The 15,740-nt window shown below is 33.7% G+C and overlaps 2 protein-coding genes across 2 annotated transcripts; both read right to left on the bottom strand.

Moving 5' to 3' along the window:
• Positions 1-2,339, bottom strand: LOC132174058 (uncharacterized). The gene is made up of 3 exons (XM_059585772.1): positions 1,820-2,339; positions 1,336-1,670; positions 1-837 (listed from the first exon to the last, which is right to left on the bottom strand). Exons 1-3 carry the CDS (start codon positions 2,337-2,339, stop codon positions 1-3), a joined length of 1,692 nt encoding a protein of 563 aa, XP_059441755.1.
• Positions 2,340-10,112: 7,773 nt separating this feature from the next.
• On the bottom strand, positions 10,113-11,988 carry LOC132174047 (uncharacterized). Its single transcript, XM_059585762.1, has 3 exons — positions 11,487-11,988; positions 11,024-11,346; positions 10,113-10,934 (listed from the first exon to the last, which is right to left on the bottom strand). The coding sequence occupies exons 1-3, from the start codon at positions 11,986-11,988 to the stop codon at positions 10,113-10,115; spliced, it is 1,647 nt and encodes a 548-aa protein (XP_059441745.1).
• Between the last annotated feature and the right edge of the window lie 3,752 nt (positions 11,989-15,740).

Raw genomic sequence — 15,740 nt, 5'->3', positions numbered from 1 at the left:
CTATCTAAATCGCTTATATATGTCACCTTGGTAAAATTCTCGTGTTCTCCTTGCGAATCGAAGAGAGACAAGAGCTCCAATGAATGCAATGGCAGCCAAAATGGAGAATGATCCCCTAAAACAGTGGGTTCCCGTGCAAGTGAGATCCTTTAGAGTTGATGCATCCATTCGGCCGTGAGGTACGTTCTTGGCTGCCTCTCTTGCGTAAAGGAATTGGGTAAGCTTTGTATTGAATAGATATTTCCAGAGTGGATGTACGAGTTTTGAAATGTTGAAAAGTGTAGCGGTGTGTTTGGTCCCAAATAACTCTAAAGTCATACACAAGATTAACGTTATTTGTCCACCATAGGTAAATCCAAGGATGACCGATGCGACGTAATATGTGTTGGGGCTTATTGGGAAGGCAATGAGGAGTAACCCAAAGCATTGCATGAGAAGAAGAGCCGACATCATAATCGAGCGGGAAAGTTTCCATTTCGTGAGCAAGAGTTCAGAGACGAACCCAGAGTAGACCCTCCCATAATAATTCCATATACTCATGAGAGGTATGACGGATTCTATGAGTCGTTTGTGATATTGAAGCGCCAACCCGATGGGTCGTAATTGTTCATTGAATGTTATGGCTGACCCGTATCCACATAGCGACAGCATGATGATGTAAAACATGTCGGCGCTGAGAATTGCTTGCAGAATGGTGTGGTCTTCTCCTCTTTCTGGTTTGTTTTTGAAGATATTTGCAAAACATGACGATATAGATCTGTTGTTATGCTGAGTAGTAGAGGAAGAATCCACGACAGGCATTTTTAATAATGCTTGTGGTAGTTTCTCAACAATTACCTATTATATAATATAAACTAAATGATTAAATAATCCAGATCAATGAGTTTAATAAAAACAAGAGATGATTATATATATATATATATATATATATATGGGAAAACTTCAGTTTAACCTCCTGAATTTTTACACGATTTGATAAACTCCCAAACTTTTAAATCTCTCACTTTGAACCCTTGAACTTTCAATTGCTATCAATGTGAACTCTTTCGTTAGATTTTAAATGTTACATAACGTTTATACCCCTAACTTTTGTATAAAATTTCAACTTTACCTTTAATTCCAAAACTTTTTATTTTTTATTTTTTTATTTTTAAAAAATAAGGAATATTTTAGTCTTTTTTGGTATTTTTAACAGCTAAAATTGACAGAGGGGTCCACATTGAGAGCAATTGAAAGTTTAAGGATCTAAATTGAGAGATTTGAAAGTTTAGGGGTTTTGTCAAATCGCGTAGAAGTTTAAGGGGTTAAAAGTGAATTTTTCCATATATATATTACCTGTTTCCAGATGGTGGCCTCTTCTTTAATGACAAGAATGAACGGGAGGAAGAGCAGGGTAATGACCACCATGACAATGGCAGTTTTTGTATGGGCTGCTGCTGCTTGTGTCTGATGATCAATCTTGAATTCCTCAAGCAACATCGTTACCATGAGAAAAAGGGCAAGCAAGATAGTGAAATAAAAGAAACTGAGGAACACCCTGAGCTCGTTGGGTTGCCTTCCAATATTCTTCACAATATTCCTGACTGTGAACATGAATAGGAGTGATACTGAGGCTGGGAGCAATGCACAGATAAGTAGAAGGCCGCCCTTGGCATCATGTCCATATATACCTGTTTGAATATATACGAAATAAATAATTAAATTTTTGGGATAAATGGTGATTTAATATCTGATATTAGAATGGGAAACAATATTATAAATTAAATATTAATTAAATTCAAAATTGGGTAAGTGGTGGGTTTAAGAATAAGGTACGAACCATAGCAAAATTGGGTTATGATAGCTCCGCTAAGCCCCAAGGCACCCTTGAGTAGACCCACAACAACACCTCGATTCATCGGAAAGTTGTTGACAGAACTGACAATGGCTATTGTTTGTGTAAAGTTTACAGAATTGGTTGCCACCGCAATATAAAAGCACATTTGCCAAACTTTTGGGCGAGGAATCTGTCCGGTGACCGCAAGCCATGTCGGGAAATAGCCGCCCAAGTTCATGACTGCGCCGAGGAAGAGCCCCAACCATGCTGGTATGAGCTCAACAATAATGCCATTGAAAACCCCCAGGCATTGTCCAAGCAATCTAGAATAACTAATTTTACTCATTCCGGCTTCATCATATCTAAGAGTATGTTTAATCTGTTGGCTGTACGAAGGATAGACGTAGATTGTTCCAGCCCCGACCATCACCATCATTGCTGCATAAAAAGCCATCCATTTTCCTCTTGCCACATGGGCCAAGAATGGGAAACATTCTATGAGTCCCATTAATATCCCACCCATTACTTAGTTTTTCTGAACAATCTTAATTTATAAATGCTTATATGTATATATATATACTCGTATGCTCAGTATTGGAGATAAGGATGCTTAATTCTCATCCTCATCCACAAAGTCAAACTTAAAATATGTCACAGATATATTTGAATAGTCAAATGATGCATAACATCATAATAGATTAAATTTAATATTCCAAATAGTTAGTTGTAAATTTCCATGTATTTCGATAATGTTGTTTGTAATTTTTGTTTGTTCTTTTTTGTTTTTTCTATAAATAGAACAATAAACACACGTTTCAATTTCAAACAAATATTGATTATATGGTATGTATAACACTCAAAATAATTCTACAAATCCTTCTTGTGTCCCTTTTGAGTACCTCTAAGAATAATGTGCCTATTAAAATCATGATTTGATCAAAATTCAATAATGATCAATCACTTAATGATTTTAATAGCCACATCATTCTTGGATGACTCAAGTGAGATACAAGAGAAACTTGTAGTATTACTCATGACAACCAAACCACACACTGACACACGTCTCATCCAAATTTCTGTCTTCAAGTTTAAGCTTGCTCATGATAATAGGCGTTTGAGATTGCCTTATAATAAAAAATATTTTTAGTACTTCAACAACGTTGTATCAAACAAAAAAGTTGGTTTGATTGGTAAAAAACTCCAAAAGTATTTATTTGATTTCTTTTCTATTCTAAAGCCTGTTTGAGATTGTGTTTGAGAAATTGAGTTTTTAAGTTAAAAAACGCTTTTTGGCAAAAGCTTAAAAATGAAGTTTTTGTCAAAAGTATGTTTTTTCTATTTTTAGGCTTTTTGAACTTTTAAAGGGCTTTTAAGTTTTTTTACCAAATGACTACACTTTTTCTTCAAACAAAATTTTTGAGTGTTAAACGCACTTTTGGGTCCCTCAAATGCACTCTAAAACAACCCTTAAAAATGGTCAAAATGCACTTATGAAAAGCTTAAAAAATAAAATTTTTCTAAATCAACTATTTTTAGCTTTAAAATCTTTATTTTCAAACGCAATTTCATATATATTCTTAGTTTGATGTACCCAAATTGTTCATTATCTTGAAGGAAATGATTTGTATGGTTAAGCGTACGTTCTCCTTTCAGCCTTTCAATTGTGGTACCTTTGACTTTAGGCTTTTTTTTTTAAAAAAAAAAAAATATGGTTTTTTGTTATATTACTTTTAGAGATGAGAAATACTACACAAACTCTTAGTCCCACATTTCCAAATACACAATAAGAAATCATATATATATATATATATATATATATATATAGGTATTCCCAAAAATGATTGCGCAACCGAATAACAGAATAACTATTATATTTTTAGATTTTTCTCAATGTTGTTGACCTGACAGTTTCGATTCATCGACAAAGTCAAACTTAAAATATGTCATAGATATATCTGAAGATTCATCTGATATATGACATCATAACAAATTTCATGTATTTGGAGGATATTTCTTCCAAACTAGTTTGAAAGAAATTTTTATCCTATTCAAAATATTCAGTTCTAACAACCCGTATATCTTGGTAAAGTTGTTTGTAATATTTATATATCTATTTTTTCTATAAATAGAACAGTAAACCCAAGTTCCAATTCTTTTCCTCCGATTTCCAACATTCCGGGGGTGTTTGTCAAACACCTTGGCACTATTCATTCTCCACCACACTATTCACTTCATTTTTTTTCAAAAAAAACATTCTCACTTTTATATCTAATCATTCATTTTTTTTATATCACATCATTTACTTTTTATTGCTATTCTAATAAAATAATCACTATAAAACAAAATTTTTTACTTTTCAATACCATTTTTTCATTTTCCCATACCAATCATTATTATTATTATTATTATTATTATTATTATTTTATTCATGAACAGTGTCCTGGAAAATGAACAATACTGGGGTGTTTAACAAACACCCCCTTCCATCTTCATCGGTCCCTTACCATCACTTCATAATTCTCTTCATGTTAAGCACGTGTTTATTTGATGTTTTTTTTACTATAAAAATAGTCAAAACAAATTTATAAGAAAGGCTTAAAAATGAATTTATTTATAAAACTCTTTTGAAATTTAAAATCTTTATTTCCTATCGCAATCCCAAATTAGTTCTTAGTCTTTCAATAGGGTCCCATGGCCACCGAAATTCATTTCTACCACACCTGTACTGAGTATTCTCCTTCCAGCCTTTCAATTATGGTATCATTAGGACAAGCTCATCCATAGTGCTATTATTTCCTCTCTCACAGAAGATGAATACGAATGTTTTTTTGTTTTTTTATGGGTGCCTGTAGAAAAAAAATGACTTTTTGCTATATGTGTTAGATATGAGAAATACAGCACATACTCTCACACTCATATTCCCAAATACCCAGTAAGAGATCATATTGGTATTCCCAAAAATGATAGTGCAATTAACCAAATAAACTAATAACTATTCCATTTTTGGATTGAATAATGTGATATGTTAAATCACGTGTCCGAACAATGTAAAATTTTTGTGTCTATTTCTTAATTCTAATATTTTCACAATATGTTTTCTATCATTACATATCACGTTTTATCCCACAACTATCTTGACATGACAATCTTAACCAATCCTAAGATTTTTTATTTTATATTTTAAAATAAGTATTGTTCCCAGATTTGACAATGAATTTCGTAACTGCGATGAACGTGTTCCCAAAGCCCCTAGAAAGTTTAATCTCAATTTCTGGTTGTACTAAACACTGGAAAATATGAAAGAAATTTTGTTAGAAAAGATGTTATGTGAAAGCTAACGAAGCCTTAGCCTTCAGAGCAATTTATTGTCCTAGAAAGTAAAGCCCATAAAAATTTTTGCATCAAGGGTAGCTTCAACACATTTATAAAAAAAAGAAAACCACATACCTGATTAATGGGTAAAGATATAGAGCACGCCCGGCCGTGATTTTTTATTTTATTATTATTTTATTATTTTAATTTTTTTGAAAAAAAAAAAAATTTAGCCTGGCGTGCTTCACTGTTGAAGCACGCCAGACGTGCTCTGAATCATGACTCTCTGATTAATTGGTCCATCATTTGACAGTGAAGCACGCCAGGCGTGCTCTGAATCATGACTCTCTGATTAATTGGTCCATCATTGTGTCAAATAGTACTTAAATATCATTGATGTGACGATGTCCTTGGTAGACTGGCACTGTTGTTCTTTTCCTCAACCCTTTGGAAGTGAGGAAATTTTATTAATCCAAACATTACAAATTGAATCATAGGATTTATTATTGCTTTGGTCAATGTCCTTAAACATATGTTTAATTTTGTCTTTATAATCAATACTTAGAGAAATTTTGGTAAACTGGAATGATGATTACTTATTCAGAAATAGGAGTGAATATTACCAGAATACAAGAAGGTGAAATGGAATGCAGTTTCTATCGGTATTCTTTTGGGTTTATTCGTTGGTATCAAATGTGTCCTTAGTCTTATAATAGGGTTGAATATCTCAGACCACTGGGTTTTTTTTTTTTTTTTTTTTTTCTTAGGGTTTGATTTTTATTACAGGAGGTTCCTGTGATTTTAATAATAGACCAAATTAGTTATTCTGTCAGTTGAACGTTAGTGACTTAACGGAAGTCCATGTGGACCAATTAAAAGTTGACACTTGACATAAGTGGTCACGTTATCAGTGATGACATGGCACCTAATTAAATTTTTTATTTTGAAAAAAAAATTTAAAAAATATATCTATATATTTTTTAAAAAAAATTTGAGGGTGGCCGAAACCACCCCTAGTACCCACTGGGGGTGGTTGAGCCACCCTCAGTGGGTAATTGGGCCACCCCCATCTGGTGGCCAAAGGGAGTGCCCGATTTTTTTTTTTTTGAAAAAAAAAAAAAAAATTTTAATTTTTAATTTTTAATTTTTTAAAAAAATAAAAAATTTTAATTAGGTGCTATGTCATTAGTGATGACATGGCCACTTATGTCAAGTGTCAAGTGTCAACTTTTAATTAGTTCACATAAATTTCTATTAGGTCAATTAACGATTACCTAACAAAAGAATTAATTTAGTCTATTATCAAAATTATAAAGACATAAATCAAACCCTAAGAAAAATAAAAAATAATAAAAAAAAGAAAACCTATTAGGTATTTAACCCTTTGACATTTAGGTCCTAGCATCCACTTCAAAAGCACCCCACGTAGCTAGGCAAATCATTGCACATGCACAGTTGCAGTAGCCTTTTTAGACTAGAGGTCATAGGGTGATTGGTTACATCATCTCGTTCAAATCACCAACAAAAGCCCAAGAAATTTTGCACTAGTATTTGATCCTTCTCGGAAGTATTAACTTTGAATTAGATATTCTCAATAACCTTGCTATGTATTCACTTACGTCACAGGCACAATAAGTGTTAGATATTTTTGTTGGCTAAATTTGGTGATCAAAACCTTCCAAGACTTTATCTTCTTACATTTTGGCTTTGTACCACTTCAAGTGCTACATGTTCGCAAGATCGTTTGTAACTTGTTTGAATGTGCAGCAGTTAGTACTAGAAACAGAGAGCTCAGTTTGCAAGACCGTTCATAGTCCATTCGAATGTGTAGCTAAAAGTACTAAAAGTCGAGAGCTCTCTTCGCAAGTCCGTTCAAACATGCAGCATCTAGTTCTAAAAGCAGAGAGCTTCATTCTCAAGGTTGTTCGATGAGGATTCGAACGAGATGTGTTAAATTAGTTGTTTAACCTAGCTGCGTCCGAACGGGGATTTAGTCCGTCTGGACGCAAGCTGTCAGTTGCTGTTTTAGGGTTCCCAACTCCAGCTTGAATTTCTACATAACCCTAGATGCGTTCAAATAGAGTCTTTAGGTGTCCGAACGCCGCCTCGGTTTTTCCATATTAGGGTTCCTTTTTTTAGCAAGGAAACATAATTCTTAGCTACCTATATATATGGCTCTTCTAAGCAAGATTTTTCCAAGCAACAAAGGGGGCAAAAACTATATTGTGCTAAGAGAAAGTTTTTAAAGATTTAGAGCATGAGCATTAAATTTCTCTTAGAGTGTTTGAAGGAGTATGAGGATTGTGTCTCGCCCCCAATCACCAAATTAACAAGACTGATAATGCAAACATAGAATTAATGATGCACAGTAGAAATTAAAATATCACAACCACCACACCAAAACTTATAGACGAAGTGGAAAATCATTTGAACCAATTAAAGGGAAAAACCACTCCAGAGCAGCCAAACATGGAAAATCACTATACGAAGATTTATATTACAGATAGTAGAAAATACTCACAATCCTTCAGAATCTCTAGACTCTGTAAGAGCAAGCTCCTTGCTTGTTTCCTAGCCGACCATTTTCATGGAGTGTATTTCCTCACCAACCTTTTAGTAGACTCTTTCACGACGTAGAATGCGAACAGTTGTGTATTGTGGAATGACGATCAAACCACCAATAGAAAAGGATAGCCCGAAGCTTTTACGACGTCCTCTCTTGAGAGCCAAGTCACGAGACACACAGCTCGGAGGAAACCTTTGAGACTAATTAGAGAAAATTTCCCACCAAGTCTAACTTGAAACCTTTATAGGAAAAATATTTTACTCATCGCATCTTAACGAGACTCATTTCATGTTAAGAGGTGATGAACAAAATACACAAATCCGAGATCTAGAAATGTCCAAGTCTTAACAAGAAAGGAGTCTTGTCATGACGTGAAGAACAAAAGTAACTCATCCTCATTACAAGTCCGTCCTGATGAGGCATCTAATAGGAGACTAAGGAGCTTCTTCTTCAGTTGCATCACGTGTCCCGTCCTAACGATCCATCTAACAAGGAACCAAGGAGTTCCTTCTTTAGTCCAGTCACATTTCAGGCATTTGATTAAATTTAACATCATATAGGTTCTCTATTATGATTTGTTAGGTTTAACCACATCCTCTAGGTCTTCTTTGGATGTCTCGTATGTATGTACATCAAACAAGCTTTTCGGGAATTCCTTTACAACTATTCCTTGATCAAATTGTTACCAAAATAACTTGCATCCATAATTATTTTGTAACTGAATTAGCAAATTCAAAAACCTAACATGATCCATCTTGGAGGGGTTATTGACAATACATCCAAATCAATTAACTAGTAACTGGCTGATGGTATCACCCATCGGACAAAATAGAGTAAAATAAGTAGGAAGCGAAAATACATGATCTAAGATTACTATAATCATAAATATCACTAATTACAAAACCATAGCCTCCAACAATAATCTAAATGACCAACCTCTCCTAAAAATGTGAGACATTCACTTGGTGTCTTCATCCTAGCGAACTTTCTCACTCTATACATGGGTGACCTACAAAAGGCTTAGTAAATATTAGTTTGCAAATCATGGCTAAGCCCCCTGAAATTTCATCGCTTTTGCAATCTTTCTCTCTTAAAAGTTTTAAAACTCTCAATTTAGAATATCAAACTTCAACAAAATTGGCAATCTCACCCCTCTCGTTTGGGTTTAAATTAAATAGTCAAAGGGTAAATTGACCATTATAACTCTGTAAACTTTATGAAATTACAAAATTACCCATAAATTATAGTTATTATTATTATTATTATTTTGAAAAGGTGAAACAAAGAGAGAAAAAAAAAAAAAAAAAACTGGAAAAAATAAAGGGGAATTTTGAAAAATTTTCATCCATCCATTAGGATTAACAGAAAATCCTAACAGAGGGGTGCTATTGCAAATTTTGTAAAGTTCGATACATTAAATTTAGAGTTTTTGGAGATTAAGTCAAGTTTCTCCTAAAGTAAACATCTAATCAAATCCAAATGAACAACACTTCAAAAAATAAAGCCCTTCAAAATAATTTCAAATTGGCTAATCACATGATGCTTGTAACCCAATTTGTGAATAGTCTTTGAAGAAAAAGATCAGACAGATAAAATAGAACTTGAGAAAGCTTGTATTTCTGATATGTGAAAACTTCTTTTTATAGTTGAATAAGATCAAGAAGACAAAGGAAATACAAAAATTACATAATTACAAAATATTCCTAGTATATTTAAAATAAGGAAAAATTACAGTTTACCCCCATAAAGTTGACAGAGTTTTTCAATTTGAACACCAAAGTTTCAATTTTTGCAATCCACCCTCCCAAAGTTCCAAATTTTTGCAATTTGACAAATTTTATCCAAAACTTCCCATATTGCCCCTAATTTTTATTTTTTTATTTTTTATAAAAAAAATTTAAAAAAATTCGTGGTGGCCGTAGCCACCCCTTTGGTCATCTGGTTATTTTTGCACCCCTAAATTTGTTTTCGTTTTTATAAAAAATAAAAAAATTAAAAACAAATCAGGGGCAATATGGGAATTTTGGGATGATATTGGTCGAATTGAAAAAAATTGAAACTTTGTGGGGGTGGATTGCAAAAATTAAAACTTTGATGTCCGAATTGAAAAACGCTGTCAACTTTGGGGGGGTAAACTGTAATTTTTCCTTAAAATAACTAATATGGAATATTATTGAAATATTTTGTCACCAATATGGTATTAATATACAATAGCTTATCAAAATGTACATTAATATAGTAAAAATCTTCAATCCCCTTCTTTGAGCATGTGTTTCTTCTTTTTCTATTCCTCCCTCCCTGGAACCTCATTATCATCCATTAATAGAGGATGATTGAACCATCGATCTGTCTCTGTTGCCTTTATGCTCTAATCTCAAAACCTCTTAATTAATACATATCACCCCTAGCTCGTATTTGTTATGTTGCAAATCTAAACCGTTTATATATGTCACCTTGGTAAAATTCTCGTGTTTTCCTTGCAAATCGGAGAGAGACAAGAGCTCCAATGAAAGCAATGGCAGCCAAAATGGAGAAGGGTACCATGAAACAGTGTTGTCCCGTGCAAGTGAGATCCTTCAAAGTTGATGGATCTATTCCCGGAGGTATATACTTGGTTGCCTCTCTTGCATAAAGGACTTTGGTAAGCTTTGTATTCATTAGATATAAGCTCAATGGAACTAAGGTTTGTATAAAGTTGAGAAACGTAGCATAGTGTTTGAGGCCAAATAACTCAGAAGTCATTGACAAGTTTATTGATACTTGTGAACCAAATGAAAACCCAATGATCACTGATGCCACGTAGTATGTGCCGGGGATTTTTGGGAAGGCCACTAGGATTAACCCACTGCATTCCAGAAGAAGAATAACTGACATCATAATCGATCGGGAAAGTTTCCATTTCGTGAGCAAGAGTTCAGAGACAAACCCAGAGTAGACCCTCCCATAATAATTCCATATAGTTGTTAGCGTTATGATGGATTGTATTAGTCGTTCGTGATATTCAAGCGCCACCCCAATGGGCCGTAACTGTTCTATGAATGTTAATGCTGGCCCGTATCCACATAGCGTAACTAGTAAGATGTACAACATGTCTACGCTTAGAATTGCTTGCAAAATGGTGTGGTCTTCTCCTCTTTCTGGTTTGTTTATCAAGATATTTGCAAAAGAATTTTCTTTCGGCTGAATAGAAGAAGAATCTGCAGGCAATATTGATACTTGTGGCAGTTTCTCAACCGTTACCTGCTACAATATAAATTAAAATCATTTAAGTCCATAATTTCTTAATTACGAGCTTAAACTTTTAGAATAAATAAAGATTTAATATTTACCCGTTTCCAGATGGCAGCTTCTTCTTTAACGACAAAAATGAGCGGGAGGAGGAGCAAGGTAGTGACAGTCATGGTAATGGCACATTTTGTATGGGTTGCTGCTTGTGTCATATCAATCATGTATTTCTCAAGCAAAATCACGACCATGAGAAAAAGGGCAAGTAAAATGGTTAAATAAAAGATATTAAGGAACGCCTTGAGCTCGTGGGGTTGCCTTCCAATCTTCGCAATATTCCTAATTGTGAACATAAATATGATTGATACTGAGGCTGGGAGCCATGCACAGAGAAGAATAAGATCCTTGGCATCATTTCCATATATACCTGTTAGAATATAAATTAAGTAATCAATTAAAATATTTCAAACTCCCGCATGAGGGGAATCAATATAAATTAAATAATTTAATTAATTTTGTTCGTATTAGCTAATTAAACTTTCAGAATAAATAGTGTTTTAACAATACCATGGTAAAGTTGGCTCATGGTAGCTCCGCTAAGCCCCACCAGACTCTTGAGTAGACCAATAATAACACCTCGATTCATCGGGAAGTTGTTGATAGAATTGACCATGGCTATTGTGCCTGAAAAGTTTGGAGAGTTGGTTGCCACCGCCAAATAAAGGCACATTTGCCAAACTTTTGGGCGAGAAATCCATCTCGTGACAGCAAGCCATGCCATAAAATAGCCGCCGAAGTTCATGGTTGCGCCGAGGAAGAGCCCAAACCATGCTGGTATGAGCTCAACTATGAGGCCATTGAAAACCGCCAGCCATGTTCCAACAACTTTGTAATAATCTATTGTACTCATTCCAACTTCGTCATATCCAAGATTATCTTGAATCGTTTGGTTGTAGAGATTAAAGACGTAGGATGTTCCCGACCCGATCATCACCATCATTGCTGCATAAAACGCAAACCATTTTCCTCTTATCACATGTGCCACAAATGGGAAACATTGCCCTCCCATTATTATCCCACCCATTAATTAGTTTTTCCGATCTCTATAAATTCTTGTATATATATATATGCTTATGCTCTTTATTGGAGATAAGGATGCTTCTCATCCTCATACACAAAGTCAAACTTAAATATGTCACATGACGGATAACATCATGTAACATATTTAAATTCTTGTCTATATTTGAATAGTCAAATAACATCATAACAGATTAAATTTACATATTCCAGATAGTTAGTTGTAAATTTCCATGTATTTCGATAATGTTTGTTTGTAATATATATATATTTTTTTTCTATAAATAGAATAGTAAACACACGTTTTAATTTCAAACAAATTTTCATTATATAGTATGTTTGACGAGTAATTCTAGAAGTCCTTTTTGTATCCCTCTTGAGTCCCCTAAAAATGATGTGACTATTAAAATTACCATTTGATCAAAATCCAATAATGATCAATCATAAGCCCATTGGTGATTTTAATAACCACATCATTCTTTGAAGGATTCAAGAGAGACTTATAACATTACTCGTGTATGACAGCCATACCACACACATCTCATCCTTACCATCACTTCATCATTCCCTTCATGTAAAGCTTGCTCGTGATAATAGGTGTTTGAGATTTTTTTAGACAGTTTAAAAAAATACTTTTAGTATCTCAAAAAGGTTGTATCCAACAAAATGCTGGTTTGATTGGAAAAAAACTCCAAAAGTATTTATTTGGCTTTTTTTTTTTTACTCTAAAAATGGTCAAAATGCACTTATGAAAAAAGCTTAAAAATAAAGCTTTTTCTAGACCAACTCTTTTTAGCTTTAAAATATTTACTTCCCAACACAATTTCAAATATATTCTTAGTTTGATGTACCCAAATTGTTCATTATCTTGAAGGAAATGAGTTGTATGTACCCAAAGTGTTCTTTCAGCCTTTTAATTGAGGAATCTTTAGGGTTTTTTTTTTCTTTTTTTTTTTTTCTTCCTTTGGGGAAAAAAAAAAAAAGAAGGATTTTTGCTATATTACTTTTAGAGATGAGAAATACTACACAAACTCTCAGTCACACATTTCCAAATGCAAAATAAGAAATCATATAGGTATTCCCGAGAATGATTGCGCAACCAAATAACATAATAGCTATTCCATTTTTAGATTGAATAATGTTATATATTGCATTTTTATTTCACAATGCTGCTGATGTAACAGTCTCAACCAATATATATATATATAACCCTCTCCAAGCTGCATAATTTCTAATAAACATTTCGCATGGACGGCTAATACAACTCTCAAGTCTTATGTTCCAAGGATTTCATTCGACAATTTACATGTTTCCAAAGTGTATGAGAGTGTTTCTTCCGACATGGATCCTTTAGTGGTACCGTAGTACAAGCATATGGAGTGCCGGGTAACGACTACGAGGAGTTGGAACCGACATATTTCAATACAAAAAGGCAAAAGGGAAACGAGTGTGGTAAATTCCCCCGGTGTCTTTATTCAACAAGGAGATCTTTCACATGGCTGAGAGAGGTAACATCAAATCGCCGCTTATCTCAAAAGCTTAATCAATATTTTAGTATTTTTTCTCACGTGCAGACTCAAGCTCCTCCTTAATAGGTGAGGCCGAACATATAGAATATTTAGTTGAAATGAGAGAGGATTCAAAAAAGACACATGGTTCAAACTCAAGATCCTTTGTTAAATCAGCACGGAATATTTAATTGAAATGAGAGGTAAATGTCGGAGACAAGATTCAAACTCAGGTCTTCTACTCTTATACAATGTTAAATCACAACTCATTCTAAGTAGATAAGCTGATTGGAAGGGTAAATTTAATCATTTATTTACTTTCTGATCTACATTTAGTCATATATATATATATATATATATATATATATATATATATATATATATATATATATATATATATATATATATATATATATATATATATATTTCTTATAATATATCTTAATCACTAAAAGTCCATGCTTAAACGTTATGGTCACATGGTTATGGCTGACTTCGGCGTTTAATCATAAGCTTTTATTTCCAAGACTATTATAAGTGAGCGTCACAGATTAATGAGTAAATAATGATCAAGTGTAATAAAATTTGGTTATGGCCTAAATGGTTATTTCTTATAATATATCTTAATCACTAAAAGTCCATGCTTAAACGTTATGGTCACATGGTTATGGCTTACTTCGGCGTTTAATCATAAGCTTTTATTTCCAAGACTATTATAAGTGATCGTCACAGATTAATGAGTAAATAATGATCAAGTGTAATAAAATTTGGTTATGGCCTAAATGGTTAATAAAATAAGTAAGTGGTTAAGAATGGGTTTAAAATAGTGACCATTGACTAATGAAACTACTATATTAAATTGCAGTATTTACCATTCATTGACGTGTTCATACCTGCAACCTACAAGGAGGTAAGTACGAAAATACTTATTGAAGAATGATATTTATTTTAGATAATATAATTCTTGTTATTTAATTAATTATTTGTGTTGGAACAGTTTCTGGTGCGATGTGAACGCGGGCTCCGAGATCGAATCTTGAAACAAAGAAAGTAAACACGAAGAGAAAACGTCATGTGTTGAGCGTGATCTCCGTCCGATGCTCAAGTAAGATCTCTAAGAAAAGTTTAAGTAATTGAAAGAACAACGAGGATCGTGTTCTTCCTCTAATTACCAAATAAACAAACTATGGAACTAATGTAATACCCCAATAAAAACAACCGTTTTTATTAAGGATTAATGACTCATTACGATTAATGATTTCATACAACATGGTTTTATAACAAAATACCTAGACACTTATGAGTAACCCCACTCCTTGAGTGTTTTGAGGCAAACCCAAGTTCCAAGCATTTATGGGCGTACGTACCACCCGTACGTACGCACCTGTCTTAAGTGAGGACGTACACCCAGTGGACCACCCGTCTCTCTAAGAACAACAAGGTCACATGTTTGTTTCCTAGCCGACCATATTCATGGAACTCATTTTCATATCGACCCTTCGGCAAACTTCTTTACGGTTGTTGAACAAGGATATGTGAGCATTTTCTTATGTCTGTAATCTGAATCTTCATATTGTGATTTCCCGGAATGGCTTTTCCCTTTGATTGGCTTAAAGGGTTTTCTACTTCGTCAACAAGTTTTGGTGTTGTGATTGTAATGTTTTAAATTTCCATTCTCCATGATTATTTTACGTTTACATTATCTTTAGTTTTAGTTGGTGGTTGGGGGTAGAACAACATCCTCGTGTTTTATCACAAAGGAATTACAAAAATTACATAATCACAAAATATGTTATGATGCTTTATATTTACTCTGGTTATTGTGATTATACTTTTAGTTATTATTATCTTTGTTCTGTAGTTAAAAATCTTTCGCTGTAGTCTCTCTTCGGAGAAGTTATAATCCCTGAGTCTTGTTCCGATATGAATAAGGTTGGAAAGCGAACCATATAGTCAATTACCAGTTAATTGATTTCCATAGAGCGTCATAGAGCTACCCGGTGTCTTGTCAGATGGATTGTTAGGACGACACACATGACGTGACTGAAGAACGAGCTCCTTGTTCCCTTGCCAGATGGCTCATCAAGAGGGACTCGTGACGAGGCTGAAATGATTTTACACTTCACGTCATGACGAGACTCCTTTTCCATTAAGACTTGAACATTTCCAGATCTTAGATCTGTATATTTTATTCATCACGTCTTAAAGCGAAATGAGTCCCGTTAAGACGTGATGA

The sequence above is a fragment of the Corylus avellana genome, chromosome ca1 (genome assembly GCF_901000735.1).
Source record: "Corylus avellana chromosome ca1, CavTom2PMs-1.0".
NCBI lineage: Eukaryota > Viridiplantae > Streptophyta > Magnoliopsida > Fagales > Betulaceae > Corylus > Corylus avellana.
The sequence above is the reverse complement of the archived record's forward strand: the minus strand, read 5'-3'. Positions and strand labels throughout refer to the sequence as shown.

Excerpts from the sequence above, each read along its gene's own strand:
- LOC132174058 (XM_059585772.1), bottom strand. The coding sequence starts at position 2,339 with ATGGGTGGGATATTAATGGGACTCATAGAATGTTTCCCATTCTTGGCC. Across the intron at positions 1,671-1,819 it reads CATAACCCAATTTTGCTATG|GTATATATGGACATGATGCC; the intron begins GTTCGTACCTTA and ends ATATTCAAACAG. Across the intron at positions 838-1,335 it reads AGGCCACCATCTGGAAACAG|GTAATTGTTGAGAAACTACC; the intron begins GTAATATATATA and ends ATTATATAATAG.
- LOC132174047 (XM_059585762.1), bottom strand. The coding sequence starts at position 11,988 with ATGGGAGGGCAATGTTTCCCATTTGTGGCACATGTGATAAGAGGAAAA. Across the intron at positions 11,347-11,486 it reads CATGAGCCAACTTTACCATG|GTATATATGGAAATGATGCC; the intron begins GTATTGTTAAAA and ends ATATTCTAACAG. Across the intron at positions 10,935-11,023 it reads AAGCTGCCATCTGGAAACGG|GTAACGGTTGAGAAACTGCC; the intron begins GTAAATATTAAA and ends ATATTGTAGCAG.